This window comes from Tachysurus vachellii, chromosome 5, assembly GCF_030014155.1.
Source record: "Tachysurus vachellii isolate PV-2020 chromosome 5, HZAU_Pvac_v1, whole genome shotgun sequence".
NCBI classification, from domain to species: domain Eukaryota; kingdom Metazoa; phylum Chordata; class Actinopteri; order Siluriformes; family Bagridae; genus Tachysurus; species Tachysurus vachellii.
This window is the reverse complement of record NC_083464.1, coordinates 15886675-15907514: the sequence shown is the minus strand read 5'-3', so window position 1 is coordinate 15907514 and position 20840 is coordinate 15886675. Positions and strand designations below refer to the sequence as shown.

The following is a 20840-nucleotide window of genomic DNA, read 5'->3' as shown; positions in this document are numbered from 1 at the left end:
GACCTTTTTTTTTTTTTTTTTTTTAAAAAATCTTGCTGGGAACCATACAGTACATAAATACTAGGTATTAAATAAAATTAAATGCTAGGAATAAATATCCGTTACATAAAAAAAAAACTGCATGGATTTGATAATGATGTCAAAGCTCTGTATAAATCCCTGCTTCATAGAGTCAGCACTTAAAAGTTGACACCTTGTTTGCATGATAGTAAAAGCCTTGCAATTGTGATGAGCATATGTTATTAGTTTAATAAGTTGGGAAGAGATCATATAAGAGGAGTTGAACTGTTCATATACACAGCCCTAGCTAACAAATATCAATATCTAGCCTCCCCCAACACCAGAGATAAATCAAAATTAGATCATGTTCTGTTTCAAATGTCTGAAGAAACCATGATGTTCAGACAATGATAAAATGTTTATTGTCTCCTAATGAAAGCATATTACACTGTAATGTCCTTTGACCTAAAATAGACATAATACAGATAAGTTGGTTTTGGTGAGTGTTAGTTTGATAGAAGAACATGACGTTTATGCATTCTATTTTTTGTCCCTGGATTTGTTTGACAAATGTCCCAGTGGTTTCTAATGTTGAGTTAAGAGGCGGACATGAGTGATAGTCATGATAAACGGCATACTCTTGAGGACTCTTTTCCATCAATCTCCTCTATTGTTCTCTCTCAAGACTTCACATTAAAATGTTGTTTGTCAATTTAGAGTAAATAATGCATTATGCTGTTAATAAAGAAATAAAACTCCCCAAAGGAGCAGTTCTAACACTGGAACGCAACATATTTTCTGAGAATTATGGACAGATTCAGGTTAAGCACTCTAAAACAAGGACACTACTCAAGGGCTGTGTGGGCTCTTGTAAGTTTCACAAATGCATTATAACGAAAAAAAATAAATATTATTATTAGGTTGAATGCACCTGCTAGAAATCTGTTTAACCCTAGCCCTGCTAGTGTGTATCCCTGTCCTATGCAATTTTAAAACATAATCTCATCTTAATCTCTGCTTAATATATGCAGCCATTGATTCACCAGTTTGCTTACAGTATGTTATCGCATTAAGATTTCCCTTCAATGGACTGAAATTTTTAATAAAAACATGAGTGGCCCAAGGCCTGATCAAGCGCATTTGGATGAACTGGAATTCTGACTGTGCATTAGATGCAACCTCTCTTCTGTTCTGGTGGTTGGATAAGCACAGATCCCAACGTTCATGCTCCAGAATCTAATGGAAAGCCTTCCCAGAAGAGCGGAGGTTATTACAAAAAGCAGTGGGTGTCGGGTGTTAGAGTTAGGGTTTAGGATAACTCTAGGGTTATTATTATTTAGGGTGATGAGTGTGATCAGATGGCCATATACTTTTGGGCATATAGGGTATGTATTCTATATATATTACTGTGTAATACTTAAAAAATATTATATATTAAAAAATGTTATACAGTTTTGCTGTATCACCCACTTCTCATGCATACTAATTAACTTTGAAGTAACTAATTGGGCTTCATATAAGCTGTTATAAGCATCAATGCCAAACAAGATTTTATAGTATAATTTCATCCGGCTAAATCTCATTGTATCCTAATCCAACTGGTACAATGTTTACCTTTCAATGTGAAGATGTGTCACAATAAAGCAAAAATGTAATCTAGGCAAAACTGATTGGATTTATTGGGATTAACATGGAATTAGTAGAAAATGCAGACAATATTCAATATGGATAATTGCTTATGTTATCTCTTCTGCATCTTTTGCAGATTTAGCCCTTATGAGTGGTATGATGCCCATCCATGCAACCCAAGCTCTGATGTGGTGGAGAACAATTTTACACTCCTGAACAGCTTCTGGTTTGGCGTAGGATCCCTCATGCAGCAAGGTAATGTAGCCTGTGTTTAAAGTGTGCTTAACAAGCCTTCAAAATGAACTTCAGCTGACAGCAGCATGAGGTGGCTGCTCACGAAGAAGCCCTTCCTATCAAGAGTATGTGGAGTTCAGGCTTCAAGTGCAGACAGAGGAAGGATGCTGCCATGCTTCATGCCAATGTGAGGAGAAAATGTGTCACATAGCCGTCACATGCACTGGCAGTTTAGAAAGATTTCAGTAGAGTTTGTTTCTGTGAAATGAGGCTTCTGTCAGGAATTCTTCTCATGTTGTTGGCATGGAGTTGGGGCTAGGATCAAACCTCACAAATGACTGTGATTCTGTCTTGGCATTACATTCTCACAGACACTACAGAAAAGACTTACCATCTGCTCTTGCCTACATGTCCACCAACAAACCTCCCCCTGTAATTCTGTTTTGGGAACTTTCAGAACAGTTATTCTCTTTTCCTGATGTTTTGTTGTGATCATATCTGATTAGTATATTTTGCCTGATGTCTAGAACATCACAAACATGTCAAACATTATCTCACCTCAAACCCACATTCAGTGCCTCTGCAAATATTCTTGCCTGAATTTTATTTAATTTCTTTATGCTTTTAGTTGGAGTCTTACAAAATTAGGGAAAAGAAAAGCTATTAGAGACACACAAGCCTGATGTTTTTGTTCACAATACCCCTCATGGGCACACATTAGCAACTGATGCCCCCAAAAATGAAGCAAACATAATAAAGAAGGCAGGGGAGACAGAACAAGTAATGAAATGTTTAGGCTCATGTAAAGTGACAAACGGAGAGTTCTCTGTGGTGAATCTCTGCCTGTAAGGATCGCAAATGTTAGATACAATTCATTAAGCTGCTGCTCTACCCTCAAACTGCCTGGAATCCCTATCAATTTGCCACTGTTCACAGATACAGATAAGTAGTTCATGAGTAGTGCAGTCTAATGGATAGTGGGGAGACAAAGTCAATATGCAACACCCACATGACATTTCAAAACCCCCTGTGTTTCAAATACCTTTGTCGGTTTTGGCAGTGGCACTTGTTTGTCATCTTGCAAGCCTCAGATCTTTTTTCTATAGATTTTATTTTAATGGTTGTTGCCGCTGATATTCCTTACGATTCTGATCAGAAAGAAAATTATTATCAGGGTATAAAAATATATTGTAAAGTTATGCTTCCTTTGCAGGTCATCCTAGAAAATATTAACTCAGTGTCCAGTTTGTTTGGCTCTATTGTCAAAAACAATATCATCTAAGTCAACACTTAATTCCCAACTCCTAAGTATGTTTGAAACTTGTCTATGACAGAGGTAGAGCTAATCCAAAAATTAAATTAAATCAGAAATTAAAAGTTATATTATTTGAAAGTAATTTGAAGGGTGGAATATATATTATGTATCTAGATAAATGAGAAATGACAAATGAGAGCTATTTGCTAATTAGCTAGCTGTTGGAATTATAGCTCGCCTTCTTGACATTTTTGTGAACTTTGCAGCTTTATTACCCAGTTGACTTTGCTACAGTAGCTTTTTTTTGAGGCAGCTTGTCCATTAAGAGCATTTGTTTAGCCAGGTTGCTAGTATTTGCACATATTTTACAGTGTTATCTTCCTTCCACTTTTTGGTTCAGTTTTTGCAGCACGGTGCCTTTTTTTAGCTGACTGTTATTATTATTATACCTTTCTCTTAAGCTTAATCGCAAATTATGTACTATACAGATATTTTGGTACATGTAGTCTGTTGCCAGTGAGAAATATTTTTTATGGGCCATTACTGATGAAATAGCATAGAAATCAGATCATATTCAACCTCAAGTCAACAGCAAAACATTTACAGCTACAATTTGTGAGTTTAAAAATAATGCTTGTTAAGGCTTTTCTGGCACAGGTCGATGTGACATACTATTTATGTTTCCACATCTCCAGAAAAAAAAACTCATGTTGCTTGAAATATCACAAAAATAACCCTTAAAACCCTAAAGTTGCATAGTTTTGGCATGGCACTGGGTTTATATCTTATTTTCTGCAAAAAAATACAAGTGACATCAATTAAGAGTATGTTTGCTCAAATGTTTTGTTTTATCTAGTTTGTCATCCTCTTTCATGATGTCAGGTGTCAAACTCTTTCAATGTTTTTTCTTCCTGTATACTTGTTCCAATGTATCTAAACTAAAGGCATGCCAATTCACAGCAGTGTCATTTTGTAAAAATGCAAATAATGTTGTTTGGGAGTTGAGTGTGACAGAAGAAGGTTCGGTGTATTGCTTCTTCTTGACAGAAGCAAGAGATGTCTAGATCATGAATGGATTAATAGGAAATGTACATGCACCAGTGTTTAATATAGACAATAAAAAACATAAGACAAGTTCAAAATAACAAACAAACAAACAAACAAATAAATAAATAGAGAAAAAAACAACAGAAAATGTATTAAAAAATGAAATGGAAAGGTTCTTCTTATTCTTCTCATCAGACATTATATTCCAATACTTATACCTAATATATATATATATATATATATATATATATATATATATATATATATATATAATTTTTTTTTTTTTTCCAGTCTCAAACATGATATACTGAACCTTTTTGGCATGTGAGAGAAGATAACACGAGTTAAAAGCAGGGCATTACATTAATACAACTCCCACGAGAGCAGTTCCTAGTGCTGATTAGCAGCTTACCTCCCCTACACTTTTATGGAAATGAGCAGATGTTTAGTTTCAGTATTACAGCAGTATCTCTGACAGGCTCTCATGACATCAGCACTTTTTTCTTGCAGCCTGGTTACACACAGAAACAAGTTTAAGAGGAGCACAAAAACCTAGCAGCTACATTTGTGTACCATCTTTGCCGACATACATCGTGTCAAAATTGCTGCGCTAGCCTCTGTGTGCAGTGGCTGGTGTACATCATGTTTTTTAGCTAATGCATTTAATGGAAATGGCATGGTTCATCAGTAGCTTTAGAAGTACATGAATTGAAAATGTAAACACATTATTTCTTACTGCATGTTGTTTATGTAAATATAATACTTTTCTGTAAAAGCTCCAGCATGAACATTTTGTAGTAGTAGAATTTGCTGTTCTAAAAAAAGAAATATATTGTGCCAGAAATAGAGATGTACAAATGATGCCTGTAATATTAGTTCCATTATTCATGATAATGCCTTTCTCAGTGAAAATGTACAGCTACTCTTTTAGCATTTTCCCTCCATAACATCTTCCCTTTATTCTGTACTGCATGAAGAATTTCCATTACTCATAGACCAAATTAAAGACATTTTATTACATTTTATTTGCAGTTCAAGCAATTCTGTCTGCCTGGATTATTCAATATGTCTTATTGATTTTTTTTCTCCTGCTTGCATACTGTTTGGCATGGCCAAGTTAAAACAAATATGCAACATTCATCATATTTACAGAGCTTTCCTGACAGTTAATTTACAGTCTTTTTCTAGCTGTGTTTAAATTCTTTATGTCACTTTACAATCAGGGTTGAGATTTAATTTTCTACTGTTATTGCTGTGTTTAAAAGTTGGCTTGAGGGTTTCAAATGAACTGTTGATTCCACTGTAGGTTCTGAGCTGATGCCCAAAGCTCTCTCCACACGGATTATTGGGGGCATCTGGTGGTTCTTCACCCTTATCATTATCTCCTCCTACACAGCCAACTTGGCAGCTTTCCTCACTGTGGAGAGAATGGATTCTCCTATTGACTCTGCTGATGACCTGGCCAAACAGACCAAAATTGAATATGGTGTAGTAAAAGATGGAGCTACTATGTCATTTTTTAAGGTAGAATTTTCTTTCTGATGATACACTCTATGTCTTACAAATATGTGTTTGAGTGTGTGTGTGTGTGTGTGTGTGTGTGTGTGTGTGATATGAATGCTCATTTTCAATTTCTATTTTTATTACTGTGTTAATGGAACCTCAGTGATTGAGGTTAAAGAACAGCAACATTTTATCAAAGAGATTTTTTGAATTGCAAGTTCAAGAGCTACGTTTTTTAGCTTCTGGTGGATGTGCGAGGGGGAAATCAATACATTTCCTCAAAAGAAAAAGAGCTGTTAAACTTTTTTTTTATTTCTAGCTACAAAAATAAATTTACACTACTGATATACTTTGTATGAAGTATTTTTCTAACATTTGAGCCTTCCTTCTGATGCTGTATTAAAAATCTTAGCAATTCAAATGCTATATTGAGGAATCTAAACATTAGCAAAACATTTGCAGCCTTTAAAAATACACTTATGTACATATTCATGGGTGTGGTCATCTAGGAAAACCTCTTGGATGTTGCTGTGGTTGAATTCTGGAAAACTTTTTGCAGTATACTGCCAAACTAACTTATGACAATAATACTAATAATATAAATCCATCTATGCTGTAAGAAAACATAAATATACATGGAAATATTTTTTTACTTTGATTTATTTCTATCCTTGACTTGGCAGTTGCCTGAAATACAGTGTTGGATCAGGAGCCAACGCAGCAGTAAATGCACTCAGTCTACCTATAGATGTCTAAAACCTTGCCAGCTACATGAGTTTTTCCTCACACGCTGATAAATTTTTTTTATCGGATAGTCAGATACCATAGTTGAAAAACATAAGCCTAATTAATTCAGTTAGTAATGAGATACTGACTGTGAAATTGTCTCAGATGTGTTTGCATACTTACTTTATTGGACAAAGTTTTAAAATTTTTCAGTGATAGAATCAACAAAGACATTAATAACAACAAATTTAACCAAGAGCACAGACTGAATTAATCAGCGAGTATTTCCACATCATTGTTAGCATGAACATACTTTAGATCCGATGTGTGAAGAAGCTTGTGATGAGGCTCATGTTTAAACACTGCTTGTGACTACATTGTTAGTGCTTTAGGTGATGAGATAGAAAATGATGCTGATAATCAAGGTGATAAGTTATTTCCCATTGTCAACTTAGAATCCTTTTAAATTTGGCAGTAACATTGTTTTCACATTAAAAGATTAATTTATCAATGTGGAGGAAGACAGTGAAACAGGAATAAAAGATTTAAATGCTAAAAGTTTAGTTCTGGTTGTAATTCGTACTAAAAAGAGAAAAATATTTCTGTTGTGTCACAACAAAATAATGATCACTGTATTATTGAGAGATCATACTCTCTTTTCCCTGTCAATTGCAGTGGGATTAGCCAATCACATATGTCTATGAGCTGATGTATGTAGACTAGGGCAAAAAGCACTTTCCTCAGATTAATTTAATCTGATAAAATGCAGCAATGAATTGTTTACCAAGAGTTTACCTATTCAATTCAAGGTGAATTCAATCTTTGTAGAAGTTAATATATTTTAGTGAAACAAATGATCGAAAAATAGCTCATGATAATTTAACGGAACAGGCAAACCAATATGTGACTGGAACTGTGGGCAGGTGGGTTCACAAAAAAAAAAAACAGTGCTAGCTTTGTTTTGGATACACAGCTTCTGTTTATGAAGATTGGCGGAAAATCATAACCAGCGTCCAATCACTAAACCAGGAATGAACATGACTGACATCTCAAACTTAAAAATATGTGCCCGTCAGAATCACTTAGAGCCTGCAGTGATGTAGTAATTTGTAAATATTGTAAATAAACTGTAAGTATAATTTCTGTTTGTTTATTTGCATTAACATCTGAAATGTGTTGTTTATACAATACATCTAGCTAGTTAGCAGTCAATTCCTTCTTCCGCTCGCATTTTGGCATGCAATGTCTGAAGTCTTTAAACACTCATACTCATTAGGAGAGTTAAAACAAAATAGAGACCAATGACCAAAATGTTTAAATACACAAATTCCATGTGAAGGGACTCGTCAGCCTGCCACGCATTTGTTCTGAGATCATTGTTCTTACATTTTTTGAGTGGAGAAAATGACTGTGGTTTGAAGAATTTGAAGATTAAAGAGACAGGTGTTTTCTCTCAACTCATAAATGCTGTTAGATTTTCCTCATTAGCTAAGAGAGAGCTTGACTGGGGCATGTTAACAAAATGCAGTTAAAAATTTCAGCCGTGAAAAGTCGTTAAGTGCTATACTGAAGATCAACTCTCTAAACCTGAAACATGAAAAGTTAATTTAGCATTTTATCAAGTCTAATCAAAGAGTACTCACACTCTCTCTTGTCTAAATCTCTTGTGTCACTTCAGATACTTGATGGAATTGAGCCAATAATTAACTGTGATTAGCTATGGCAGCTAACGTGACCTTCTTGTAGAATAGCATGAAATGCCATTTAAACTCACTCACATAGGACTCCATTAATCCCACACAAGATCCCTTTTTCTAAGACTAGTTTAGAGTTTTTTCTCATGTCTTAATATTGTCATGTTATTGTTTGCCTTAAATCAAGCAAAGCAGTTGTGAGAATAGATTATGAATGCAGTAATCCAGCCGAGAAAGAAGCCGCTTCAATCAGTGTCACTTGTGTCATTCTCTTGCTTATTCATTCCTAAGGAGTCCAAGGCTCAAGCCAATTCCCAGCCACTTTCAATTACGTTGTGAGACACCAGGGAAAATAGCATTTGAGGGAGGGAAAGAATAACAGGTGCTCAAGGTTAACAAAACAATGTCAACAGCAGCACTGCGTAGTTCTGAGTTCGAAAATCTCACAGTAATGGAGCCAAAGCCCAGGAGATAAAAAGTGTTCATTTAATTCTTTGGTGCGTCTGTGTGCCTGTGTGTGTGCCTGTGGGTGTGTGTGTGTGTGTGTGTGTGTGTGTGTGTGTGTGTCTGGGGTGGTGTTGGGGGTGGGGGGTGGGGGGCTTAGTGTGCATGTGTGTAAGCCCTGTGTGTGTGCATGGGTTGTTCTCTTGTTAACTACATGCTGTTTCCACTTACTCATTACTGTTGTAAACATGGATTTTGCTGAACTTCATTAGCATGAATACAATTCCTTTCATTTGTCAGTGGTATTCATGGCCAGTTCTGGTCTAGATTCTAGAGTTCTATTTCATGTACAATAAATTTAGTATAATTAGTATATTTCTATATGTACTTATTAATTAATTACCCTGTGTGTGTATGTGTGTGTATATGTGTGTACTGTGTTGGCATAAGCTTGGCTAATACAGTGTGTAGTTTAATGAAGGGTAAGAAGAGATAATGGACAATAATATGCCCATATCCTCTAATGAGACCCAAAGGATTCCAAATGATTTCTGGATTTCTTTTCTTTTCTTTTCATTTCTTTCTTCAGAAATCAAGAGTCTCAACATTTGAAAAAATGTGGGCCTTCATGAGCAGTAAACAGAGCACATCGCTTGTCAAGTCTATTGAAGATGGCATCCAAAGGGTTCTGAAATCCGATTATGCCCTGCTTATGGAGTCTACAACCATTGAATATGTGACTCGCAAGAACTGTAACCTAACCCAGTTTGGAGGCATTATTGACAGCAAGGGTTATGGCATTGGCACCCCTAAAGGTAATGTTGATATAATGAAGGCTTGCTGGTGTAACCTGGTCATTCAAATTGGAATTTTGTATTGATCTGGTCCATATCCTTGGCCCTTATACAGTATTTAAATGGCAATTTTAGCTCTAACACAGTATTAAAATTCAAAATGTCTGCTTGTTTCAGTAGCTGAATAATTAAATATGCCCCAGTTATACAGAAGTGTCACTCTTGTCCTCCAGGCTCACCGTACAGGGACAAAGTGACTATAGCCATCTTGAGCTTGCTGGAGGATGGACGCCTACACATGCTGAAGGAGAAATGGTGGAGTGGAAGCAGTTGTCAGGAAGATGAACGCTATGAAACAGGCCCGATGGGCATCCAGAACCTAGGTGGCATCTTCATTGTGCTGGCCTCAGGCCTGGTGCTTTCTATTTTTGTAGCTATAGGGGAATTTATCTACAAACTTCGGAAAACAGCAGAACGTGAACAGGTGATTATTTTTGTTTATTTGGATTTTTCATGGTTTTAATGGTGCAAAAATGCAGGTTAAAATAGGGATGGATGGTATGCCAATAAAATTGAGTAAATGATAAAAATAAGCATGGTTGAGCAAAACTGCAATTCTGTTTCTGATATGCAATGAGATGGAAATTCTGAAACAAAGCCAATATCTAATATTTCTGTATTTACTTGTATCCATTCAATTTGTATTAAATATTTAAATGTAAACATTAAATGGTGTGATGTCAAATGACCTGAAATTCCTTTATAGAACACAGTCATTGCATTCTGACTGCAGTGTCTAAAGGCTTATTCATTTATTATTATGAGACCGAATCAGCTTTTGAACATAATTGAATTCACTATGGTGCTGATACGATTACAAATTTTAAATTTATGTGGAAAGCAAATGCAAAACGGCATTTATTTAGCTTGAGTTATAACTACAAAGTGACACCTTGGCTTAGAGATCCAACAAAATATTTTGATCATTACGTATGATCTCAGATCATAGGCTTAATTTTCTGTCACGTGTTCAGTTTTTTTCTCTGTTTATAAATAACATTTTGGCAGTTTATGAAGAAATATATTTAAATAACAAGATATTTTATTTTTAAAGTAAGTTGAATAAGCTTTATGAGCCAAGAGTAATATGTTTTCTCAGAAATATTCACGACACAGCTGATAGCTTGTAAAACAATGTAAGAAATATTTTATGATTGCTGTTCTGTTAATTCTGCTTTGCATTTGCTACACTTATTTTTTATTTCAGCAGCTAACTGAATTTGTATTTCAACTGGTGCATGAAAAATAAAAAAAAAATGACAAAGTCATTCCTCACGTCAAAATGGTACAAGAATATTGTAAAAAGAGAATTGTGCTTAGCCAATTATTTGACCAAAGGTTGCACTTGACAGAGTCTTTAAGGCAGCGGGCCAGAGCGTAAAAATGGCTAAAAAACATCATTTATATCGGTGTCATGTCCAGGTTACTTTAGATCATGAAATTCAGTTATACTATACGTAGATGGTTTGGCGTTTACACCAATTTAACACGGGTGTACTTACTTCCTCTTTCTGCTGTAATCCCCCCTCCCCACCATGCCTCTTTTTTTCTCTCAAGAGGTCTTTCTGCAGTGCAGTGGTGGAAGAGATCAAACTGTCGTTCACGTGCGAGAGAAGAGTGAAACACAAGCGACACCATGCACCACCCGTGGCGAAGACGGACGCCGTGATCAACATGCACACCTTCAACGAGCGCCGTCTACCGGGAAAGGACAGCATGAGCTGCAGCAGCGCTGCAATGACGCCCGTGTTTCCATGACATGCCTGGGTGACGGTCACCTGAGGCACATGCCCAGTGCTGTGCCTGAGAGTATGGACTATGGCTCTGAAATGATAACTGCATTCACCCTCAACCGCAGAGACACCCGCAACCACATAGCCAAGCAGAACGGTGGCGCGAGCAACAACCCAGGTAATGACCATGTCCTCAAGCCCATGTATCCCACCATGCCACTGAGGGAGGGAGGACGCTCTGTTTCCTTTCTCTGAGACAGAAAAAGAACAATGAGGCCAGAGCTAGCTGAGACTGAGTCTGATCTTTATGTATGAAAAACAAACACATGTTCACCATCCATACAATGGAAATCAAGGAGTGCTCAGTAAACCCATCCCCATCCCTGAACCTCCACCCCAATCCCACGCATACATAGAAGAAAAGAGACAAGCAATCCATTGGAAGAAATGATTTAAGAGAGATAAGAGGCTTCTTTGAAGTAAGGCAATAAAAGAACTCCAAACTGAAATAAGGGTCGTAGATTTTTAACCTGGAGTACCATTTATAGTGCATCAATTTAATTTTGAAAATTTGTGTTCGCACTGTTTTTATTTGGGTTTGGAAAGCACTGAGGGTCTTTGGCGCTACTCAAGAGAATTTGTTTTGGGCTACATTATTCAAATCTGTTGAACCTTTTATTTAATTTGAAATTGTAGATTATATTATTGTTAATATCTGCAGTTAGTCACAGCCTGCAAAGCTCTCGATCTGCATTTCCAAGAAGGCTACAGAGAAGGTGGCCTCCTTCCTGGTTGACAGATTGAATGCACAAAACAAACAGGGTTGACATAATTCAAACTAGCAAAGCATATTGTTTTTTGAATTAACAGACTTGTTCCCCACCTCCATGGAATTACAGTAATAAAGGTTCTGAACGCTGTGCTTCGTCTTATCATAGTGCCGTGACTAAATTCAATTTGTTTGTGCTCTACATCGCTTGTGCCACCAGATGTTTTGTACACATTCGATGATAATGAGATGACTGATTAACATAATAATTGCCAAAGATCCATCCATAAAAAATGTTAGATATTTAAATGCACCATCCATTCTAAAAGTGCAGAGAATAAGACTGATTGGTAAACTGTTTATTGTGCATATTCGCTTACACATTTTTCATATGTTTTAATGTCTCATCTTAAGGCATAATTGCTAACCACATAATAATAAGATATGATGCAGCCTACTACATTTGCCATAATTCAGTAAGCAAAAACAAATTTCTCATTAACTTCTGTGTGGTAGTAATTTGCATTCTGCATAACACATTCACTTTTTTCCATTTCAATTCAAATAGAAACATATTTATAGAGATGCATAAATACATCTAATTAAAAATCTGCCTAATGTTTGGATATTAGATTTTCTATTCAGAATGGCCTTTGTTAATAGCATTTGCAGTACGACATTAGCACACTATGTATCCGGGCTTTTCATTTATTTCTGTAGTTGTCTGGGTCATTGAGTGAAGTGACTTGTAAAGAGGATGATAAAAGAAAATAAAAGGTCATTATGTTGTAATTTCCATTATGTACAATATTAGAACAGGAAAGCACATATCTACATTCACAAAAAAATTGCCACTGTCCAATAACCTACAGCCTGCACTGTTGGTGCGACATTCCCACAATGTACATTTAAAGCAGTGACCCTCCTTTCATTGTGTGTGTGTGTGTGTGTGTGTGTGTGAGTGTGTGTGTGTGTGTGTGTGTGTGTGTAAATGTATGTGTATGCATGCAAGTATGTGTGCATTTCATCTACAAAATCTCTAAATGCTTAATGGCATTGGCTCTTTCGTAGCCTTTAGCCGTTATTCATTTTGCAGGCATGAGCTAAAAGCTCTGCAGCAGCAGTAAGGCTTTTAGCATGCTATATGTGAAGACGTGATGCAGTCCACAATGATGCTGAAAGTAGCATCCTGATTTTTTTATTTGCCACTTTTGAGGGCTCATTGCAGCCTCGGGCTTTGCCAAATGGGATTCCTCAGAACTAAGTCAAAACCATAATGATTGGATTTCTTATACAGCGACAAAAAAGGACCCTTTTTATACTAGTCTTATTTCTCCTAGACAGTGACCAACATTAAGTGGCTGATTTTATAGACTGCATTAGCTTAGGTCCAGTGTCTAAGGTTTCCTTAGTTTGTGTAGATGTGACAAACAATACAGATGACCAGTGTTAGCATTATGAGAAGTAGGTGCTAAGAGTCTTGCTGCCTTTTCAGGTAGCTCAAGAGACTGCATACCTCTGTGAGGTAAATATAAAGGACAGTGTCAAAAAAAAACAAAAAAAAAAAACAGACAAAAACAAAACAAAAAAAAAACATCTTGTGTTCGGTATTTTTATTGCCAATAATGTAACAATCAAAATAACTCCAATCCATGTGACTTGGTGTTGATGCGGTGAAAGCTCATTGTGTATGTGCCATTCAAATTTAATGTAATTTTCACACCCTCTTGCAAAGTAGACTATATATTAGATGAAATGGAGAATTATTGTATTTTGCTAAATACTGATTTTTACCTGTAAATTGTCTTCTTTATTTCCCAGCACCATTTGTTTTTAATGTCACATGCTGTATCAGAAATTGTACATGCATTTTGTAGTATAGGATCTGATATATGGCTATACTTAAGAGAGAACTTAGAGGACAGTGATTTTATTACCCAAGGTACATGTTCATTACCACTGAATGATAGCAGTATCGTGTGAGCAAAGGAAATGTTGTAATGTATGTAATCCCCCTTTAACATATTCATATTTGGGTGTACATAAATAAAGAACTGAATTTTATGCTCAGTGCAGTATAGCTGTCATTGATTTGAAGGAAAATTATGATTTCCATGATTTCTTTCTGCAGCACTGTTTATGGCTCTTTGGGATAGCAACTTTGTATCACTTTAAAATGCATAATAGATTTTATTTTGCACAGATATTGAAATATCTGGCTCCAAATGGGAGACTTGAATGTGGTATGATGCCTTTATTCTAAAAGAATACAAAATATGATAAGAAATAAAGTATCTACAAATAACAATGGCAGATCATTCAAACTGGTGATCTCAGTTACTTATGGAAATGAAGTGAAGATGCTATTAAACTATCTTTCACATTTAAGGTTACCAGATGTTGTGGTATCATAAGTATTTTGTAGATTTTTTTTAGTGCATCCAGTTGTGGAATAAAAGTTTGTAAATTTGTTGCTATCTGAATTTCTTAATGAATGGCTTCTGTAGTCTGATTTAAGTCATTATTATAAAGATTCATTATGCAACAGACACCACTCAACATTTCAGAGAATCATTACATAAATGGGTTAAATAGTCAGTCATTACAAAAAAAATAAAATTAAAAAAAAAAAATGGAATCTTTTTTTATTGGCAATAATCTGAACCAAATGCTTTATGTAGCTGCTGATCAGCCATACACAATTCCATACAAAAGCTTTTCCATTTAATCTAAATCTTTAGGACGTCTTCATGAGGGTTTGTGTTTTTTTATCGTTTTCATCACTTCAATAACATACTTCTTGTAACAGCCATTCATACAGAAATCTAGACCAGTTCCAATGTGTTCACAAACTTTTCACACAGCTGTAAGCCCAATTATCCTTACACTGTGAGCAATTCATTTCGTTACTTAATTGTATTATTTACTGTGGCACAGTGTAAAGACCACATTAATCAAATATTTCTGTAACCTTTATGAACAAACTATTACGAAGTGACATTTTTCTGTATTGATTGCTTAAAACTTAAAATAGAACATTTAGTTTGAGTATTTGAATCAGTCCTATTTATGGAACATAAACCTCTATTTTATAAAAGAATTATTAAACAATGTGAATGCTGTTGTTTTGTAAGATTACATGAAACAAAAGAAAAATAAAATCAACTTTTACAAGTCTTTTGATCTATTCAAATGTTCTTTACCATTGTTCCATTGTTCCATTGTACCAATTATTATTATTATTATTATTATTATTATTATTATTATTATTATTATTATTATTATTATTATTATTATTATTATTATTATCATTATTATATTAATACTATTTGGGGACTTATTGTCGCTCTTGCTTGTTAAGTGGGGTGTTTGTGTACAGCTAAAACAACTGATATCAAAGTACTGCCCAAGGTTTATATATGAACATAAAGAATTTCTATGAATATAGATTTTGTAATGTTTTTGTAAATAAATTACAAAAATAGATTTTGTAATGTTTTTTTTTTCTCTTAGTAATTGTTTGTTATGAGAGGATGCATGACAGTAAAGAGAGGATTTAGAAGACAGGAGAATGATTGATTTTTTTAAACCCACTGTGAATAATTTAATTGTACAGATTGATGTATGGGTTATGTGATTTTAAAGTTTTGAATAAAAAATATATGAAATATGTGTTAGTGACTTTATCCTAGATTTTATAAAATCTTGCAGACTGACTGAAGAAGCATAGATATGCATTTATATTATTATTATTATTATTATTATTATTATTATTATTATTATTATTATTATTATTATTATTATTATTATGTTCTGAAAAGCTCAGTTCATGTATCTCTAAAACTAGGGATATACAATAAAACCAAATACAAATACATTATTCAGATAATGTGTACTAAACAGATATAAATTCAAGTGTGAATGAGAGATTTGCTTAATTTATTTTTTACCAGAAAGTTTTGCATTTGGGATCTTGCATGATCCTACTATGCTAAATACTGATACACTCATAATCTAGACAAAATAGTCTTAAAGGGCAGCGTTAAGTACTTGATCACAATAAATGTCACAAGAGTTTAAGCTCAGTGCAAAGGGTGAAGAAGAAGAAGAAGAAGAAGAAGAAGAAGAAGAAGAAGAAGAAGAAGACAAATAGTGGTTATTCTTGTGTTGCCACACACAATGCTCCTGTGCAAAATGCGTGCTGATTGGTTTTCAAGGTTGGTGTGTAAGAACTCAAGTGGTCGTGATCTCAACCCCACTGAAAATCTTTAGAATGAAATGGAAGGCTGACTGAAGTCTTCTCATCCAACATCAGTATCTGACTTCACTAATATTCTTTTAGCAAAATGAGTAAACCTCCACAGCCAAGCTCCAAAACCTAGTGGAAAGCCTTCCCAGAAGAGTTGAGGTTATTATAACAGCAAAGGAGGACACTCCCTACATTAATGCCCATGCTTTTAATGGGATGTTCAGCAAAGACATTTGAATGGTTCCACAAATTTTCTCTATACAATTTTCTTTTGCCTTACAGTAAAGTCAGAGTTTTCAGACCAGTTGTATTTTTGCAGCAGCTCCATTCAATACAATTTCATGTTCAAATTGGACTTCGTAATAGACTAGCAGACAGACGACATAGTCGAGAAATTAACCTTGACAGTAAGAAGGTGGCACATGCTGCTGCTTTAAATTTCTGGGTGCCTTGGGACATGTGGTGCTAAAGCCAGGGGTGAATAATGAGTGAATGTAGGGGCTTCCTCATAATAGGAAGATTTATTATCTCTCACTATCAATTAAACCCTACAGGCAGCTAAAGGCCATGAGCCAGAAGAGAGAGAAAGAGAGAGAGAGAGTGTGTGTGTGTGTGCGTGTGTGTGTGTGTGTGAGTGTGTGTGCGTGTGTGCGTGGTCCCAGGTTTTTATATTGTGGTGAGAGCCAAATGTTTTCACACAGATAGACACAGATTTAATATTTCATGTTTTTTGACATTTCACATTTTTTGACCTACATTATTATTTGTATATAATATATTATTATTATTATTAGTAGTAGTAGTAGTAGTAGTAGTGGTAGTAGTAGTATTTATTATTATAGATTATATATTATAGATAGATAGATAGATAGATAGATAGATAGATAGATAGATAGATAGATAGATAGATAGATAGATAGATAGAAAAAGTGTGTGGTTGTGTGTAAGAATGGAATATGACACAGGGTGCAAATATACAGTATATAATGTTTGACAGAATAGGAGAGTTACAGGAAATGTCTGGAAAAATACTACAGCTTGTTTTGTAAGCCAAAAAAAAATTGCATGTTATTTAAAATGATCATGCAGAATATCAGTGTATCGCTGCATATTTTTTCTTGAAAAAATATATTAATGGCTGTTCATAGTAGTAGGCTGTGATTTATAAATATTTTTCTGAAATCCAATAAACTTCAAGCATAGTTGGTTCAGAAGGGGGAATTTTGGAAATTTATCATTTTAAGCTCTCAACACTAAGAAAAGGTCATTGCAATGTCCCCTTGACCTTAGCTGAGCTTGTGGTTTCCTCCAGCTCCCCTGGGTGACGACTACAGCTGAGCAGCCATGTATCATCGACCTGTTTACACGTGAGCTGAGCAGCTCGAGACTTGGCTCATGTGTCTCTGTGGTGCGTTGGGTGAAAGGACTGCTTCCACTGGAATAGAGCTGGATTTCAGTTCTGATGGAGGCCACTGTGTGCTGACCTTGATGCAGGAAGTGTGTGAGCTGAAACTGAAGCTCCCAGCAGAGCTGCAGTTACTCACCTCATGTTGCACTGCTCCTAAATAATCCTCATCTTAAATATTCTAAGAGAAAGAGATACTTCTTTCTTTCCATAAACTCTGAGATCTGCCACAGTGTGTTTACACTTTAACAGGTTGGGGTGGAATCCCATTTTCTTACTGACACACACCTGAAATTGTGTACTTACACAAACTGTGCATCATAACAGCTTTTCCTGTTCATAACATTACAATTTCGTGTGGAGTATGAAACCCATAATGTATTTTTAAAAATCCACCACCTGCTTTCAACACCACATAGTAACAGCTATTGCAGAATCGACAGTACTGTAAGTGATGACAGTTGTAGTGAGTCAGGAGGAACTGAGACAGTGTTAACCACCTCGATACGGCTAATCAGAAGTCAGGTAACTTTGCAGAAATTTGCTTACTTAAAGTTTTCAGAATGTTTTCCCCTTACAGAAAAGTGCCTATCCTTATCTCTTAAGTTAAAGCACCACTGGCTCTGTAGATATTTAAATTCTCGTTATTAGTGTCGCTTCACATGCTAGCTTTATCATAAATTAATAGTTTGATGCTCCAACTGCTATTAATTACATCTGACGAATAAGTGCAATCTATTTAATGCTAAAGATTTTAAATCATAATACCAGACATACAATACAGTATGGGTTTTAAATTCATTAATCTGTTAACTATCAAATAAGTTAACTCATTATTTATTAAAAACTTCTGTTAACCTGTGGTTATTATATTAATTGGTATAATATTTAAAATATGTAAGGAATAATACACAACAGACCAGGCTCTTCTGTAGAAACAATAACGTTGAATGTTTCCATTATTTATTTTTAAAAGATTTGCCACAAATTGAACTTTTTAACCAGTTTATATTTGCATTTAATGTTGTGGAACATCCATTAGACAGGTTAGTTCCAGTAAACAATGCAGTTTTTTTCTACTTTTTTTTAGATTACATGTTCCTGTGTATGAACTGTTAATCATGTTAATGTTAATGAGCAAAAAATCATTTAATTCATTTTATATCCAGAACTACTGTCAGAACTGCTGTAATAATAAATGAATCTACACCTTCTGCCAAATGAGATGGAAGAATTCAGACATTCTGTGGTATAAAGTACAGTATTATTTTCTTCTTTCCATTCATAAACTAAAGGTCACTAAACTACCCAACTACAAAAACATTATACATCCTTGAAGCTGTGTGAAATGTAACAATACAACAACAACAATACAACATATATATATATATATATATATATATATATATATATATATATATATATATATATATACATACACAGTATTATGCTGTCTATAGTACAAGTTAGCGTTTGAGCTTTTTGTCTTTTCGTAGTACTCTGGTTGGATCACTATGCAATAGTAAAATGCACTTATCTAATGAGTCACTCCTGTTAGTGCAATAATCCTTTACACTGTAATGCTGTTCTGAAGACATTTGGCAAAATTGTAGCTGACATTCTCAATAAGATACCTAGATTCTCAGCAGTGACTTTGTGAACCATTAATCTCTGTCTTCTTCTGTATTAGTTACTGAGGCATGAATGAATGGGAGAAGAGTTTGGTAACAGGTAAAAGGAGAGCGAGCATGTTTACAACTGGTGGATCAATTTTTAATCTTATTCCTAGTGTCATTTACATTTATAGCTAATCTAACGGGAAGAAATGCATTTTTAAGGGAACATCCATTACATAGTGTTTACATTGTAGGTGTGGTACTTCCGTGCAAGCATACATTTATAGTGCGTATACAAGAAGATTTAAGATTCTAAATCTTATTACATAGTCGAGTGCAAAAGTTTGCATCACCCTTTGGACTACATAAAAAATACAGAGATTTTATTTACAGCAACAAGTTTGTTTTTAATGTGTTCACTTCTACAGATGTCACTCCATCGACACAAAAAATATTTTTTGATAAATGTTTTTTTTAAAACGTTTTTTTTGTATTTGAACGTAATAATTTAAGCCACAATTTCATTATATATTTAATTACAAATAACTACAAATTTAACAAAATGAATAAAGATTGAAGCAGCATCTTGAGCAGGTTTTCCTTTATTTATTTATTTATTTATTTATTTATTTATTTATTTATTTATTTATTTTCCTGGAAATAATGAAGTTTAACACAAAGTTTAGCTTCAGTTCCTTCAAATAAATATGATTTTATATATGTGTATAAAGCCTTAGAAATTATTCTATTTTATAAATTTATAAAAGTTATGAATTTATATGAAAAGTAAATTAGTGGTTGTTTTTCTGGAAAATTTCTCCAGATATAATTTTTACAAGTCTAATCTCTAATTATGACTGAATCATTTGAACTTTTGGAGAATTAAATTCTGAAATGTAAAGTAGAAGAATATTTTGTAACTTTAGGACCATTTGGATTGATGCATCGATTTGAAAGCCAGCGACTGAAAATAATTTGGGGCAGCAAACATAATCGTGCATCAAATATAAGTATTTATTATAAAAGTGATTATTACTGAATAATGTATTATTTTTGCATAAACAGTCTGCCAATATGATCTACCTGTAACCCTGATCTACCCATAACCCTGTTCATTTCTATGTCTTTATTATTTGTGAATAACAATAGGACTTCTCCTGATTATGAACAATATCTACATATCCATCACAGGCTGTTAAACCAAAGCAGCAGATTCAGTGTGTGAAAGCCTGAGGTCTAACTTTTGCACTTGAAACTAGTAATTTTTTTTTAACAAATTACTAGCAAGAAATAACTGCTTGTCAAATGTGTTGCTTTCTGGGAACAATTACCTTGGCCACTTGCTCGATCTTGTATTTATTTATTTATTTATTTATTTATTTAGTTATTTATTTATTTAAGAACAATCCATTTGGTTTTACAAATTAATATTTTCTCATGCTAAGTTTAGGACCCTTTAGGACCCTCAGGTTTCCATTGTTGCATTCTGATTTCATAATTCCTCTTTGCACTTAATTTATTTATGTATGTGTGTGTGTGGTTGCATCATTCTAGAGCACAACAGGTAGCCTTAGCATTTGCCTTTTTTTACTTTTTAGCGTAATTTTATTATTACTATGTATTGTCTATCTCACACATATATATTTATTTACATATATACATACTGCATATATATAGTTGGG

At 34.5% G+C, this 20840-nt stretch overlaps 1 protein-coding gene across 2 annotated transcripts in view; it reads left to right on the top strand.

The window, feature by feature from the left end:
* grik3 (glutamate ionotropic receptor kainate type subunit 3) overlaps positions 1-15043 on the top strand; it is an 81475-nt gene extending 66432 nt beyond the window's left edge. For both annotated transcript variants that reach the window (XM_060869990.1, XM_060869989.1), the window contains 5 exons: positions 1766-1884; positions 5472-5689; positions 9122-9347; positions 9560-9810; positions 10946-15043. In XM_060869990.1, the coding sequence (XP_060725973.1) occupies positions 1766-1884; positions 5472-5689; positions 9122-9347; positions 9560-9810; positions 10946-11374 (1243 nt within the window). In that variant the 3' untranslated portion in view covers positions 11375-15043. The remainder of the gene's footprint in view (positions 1-1765; positions 1885-5471; positions 5690-9121; positions 9348-9559; positions 9811-10945) is intronic.
* Positions 15044-20840: the final 5797 nt, after the last annotated feature.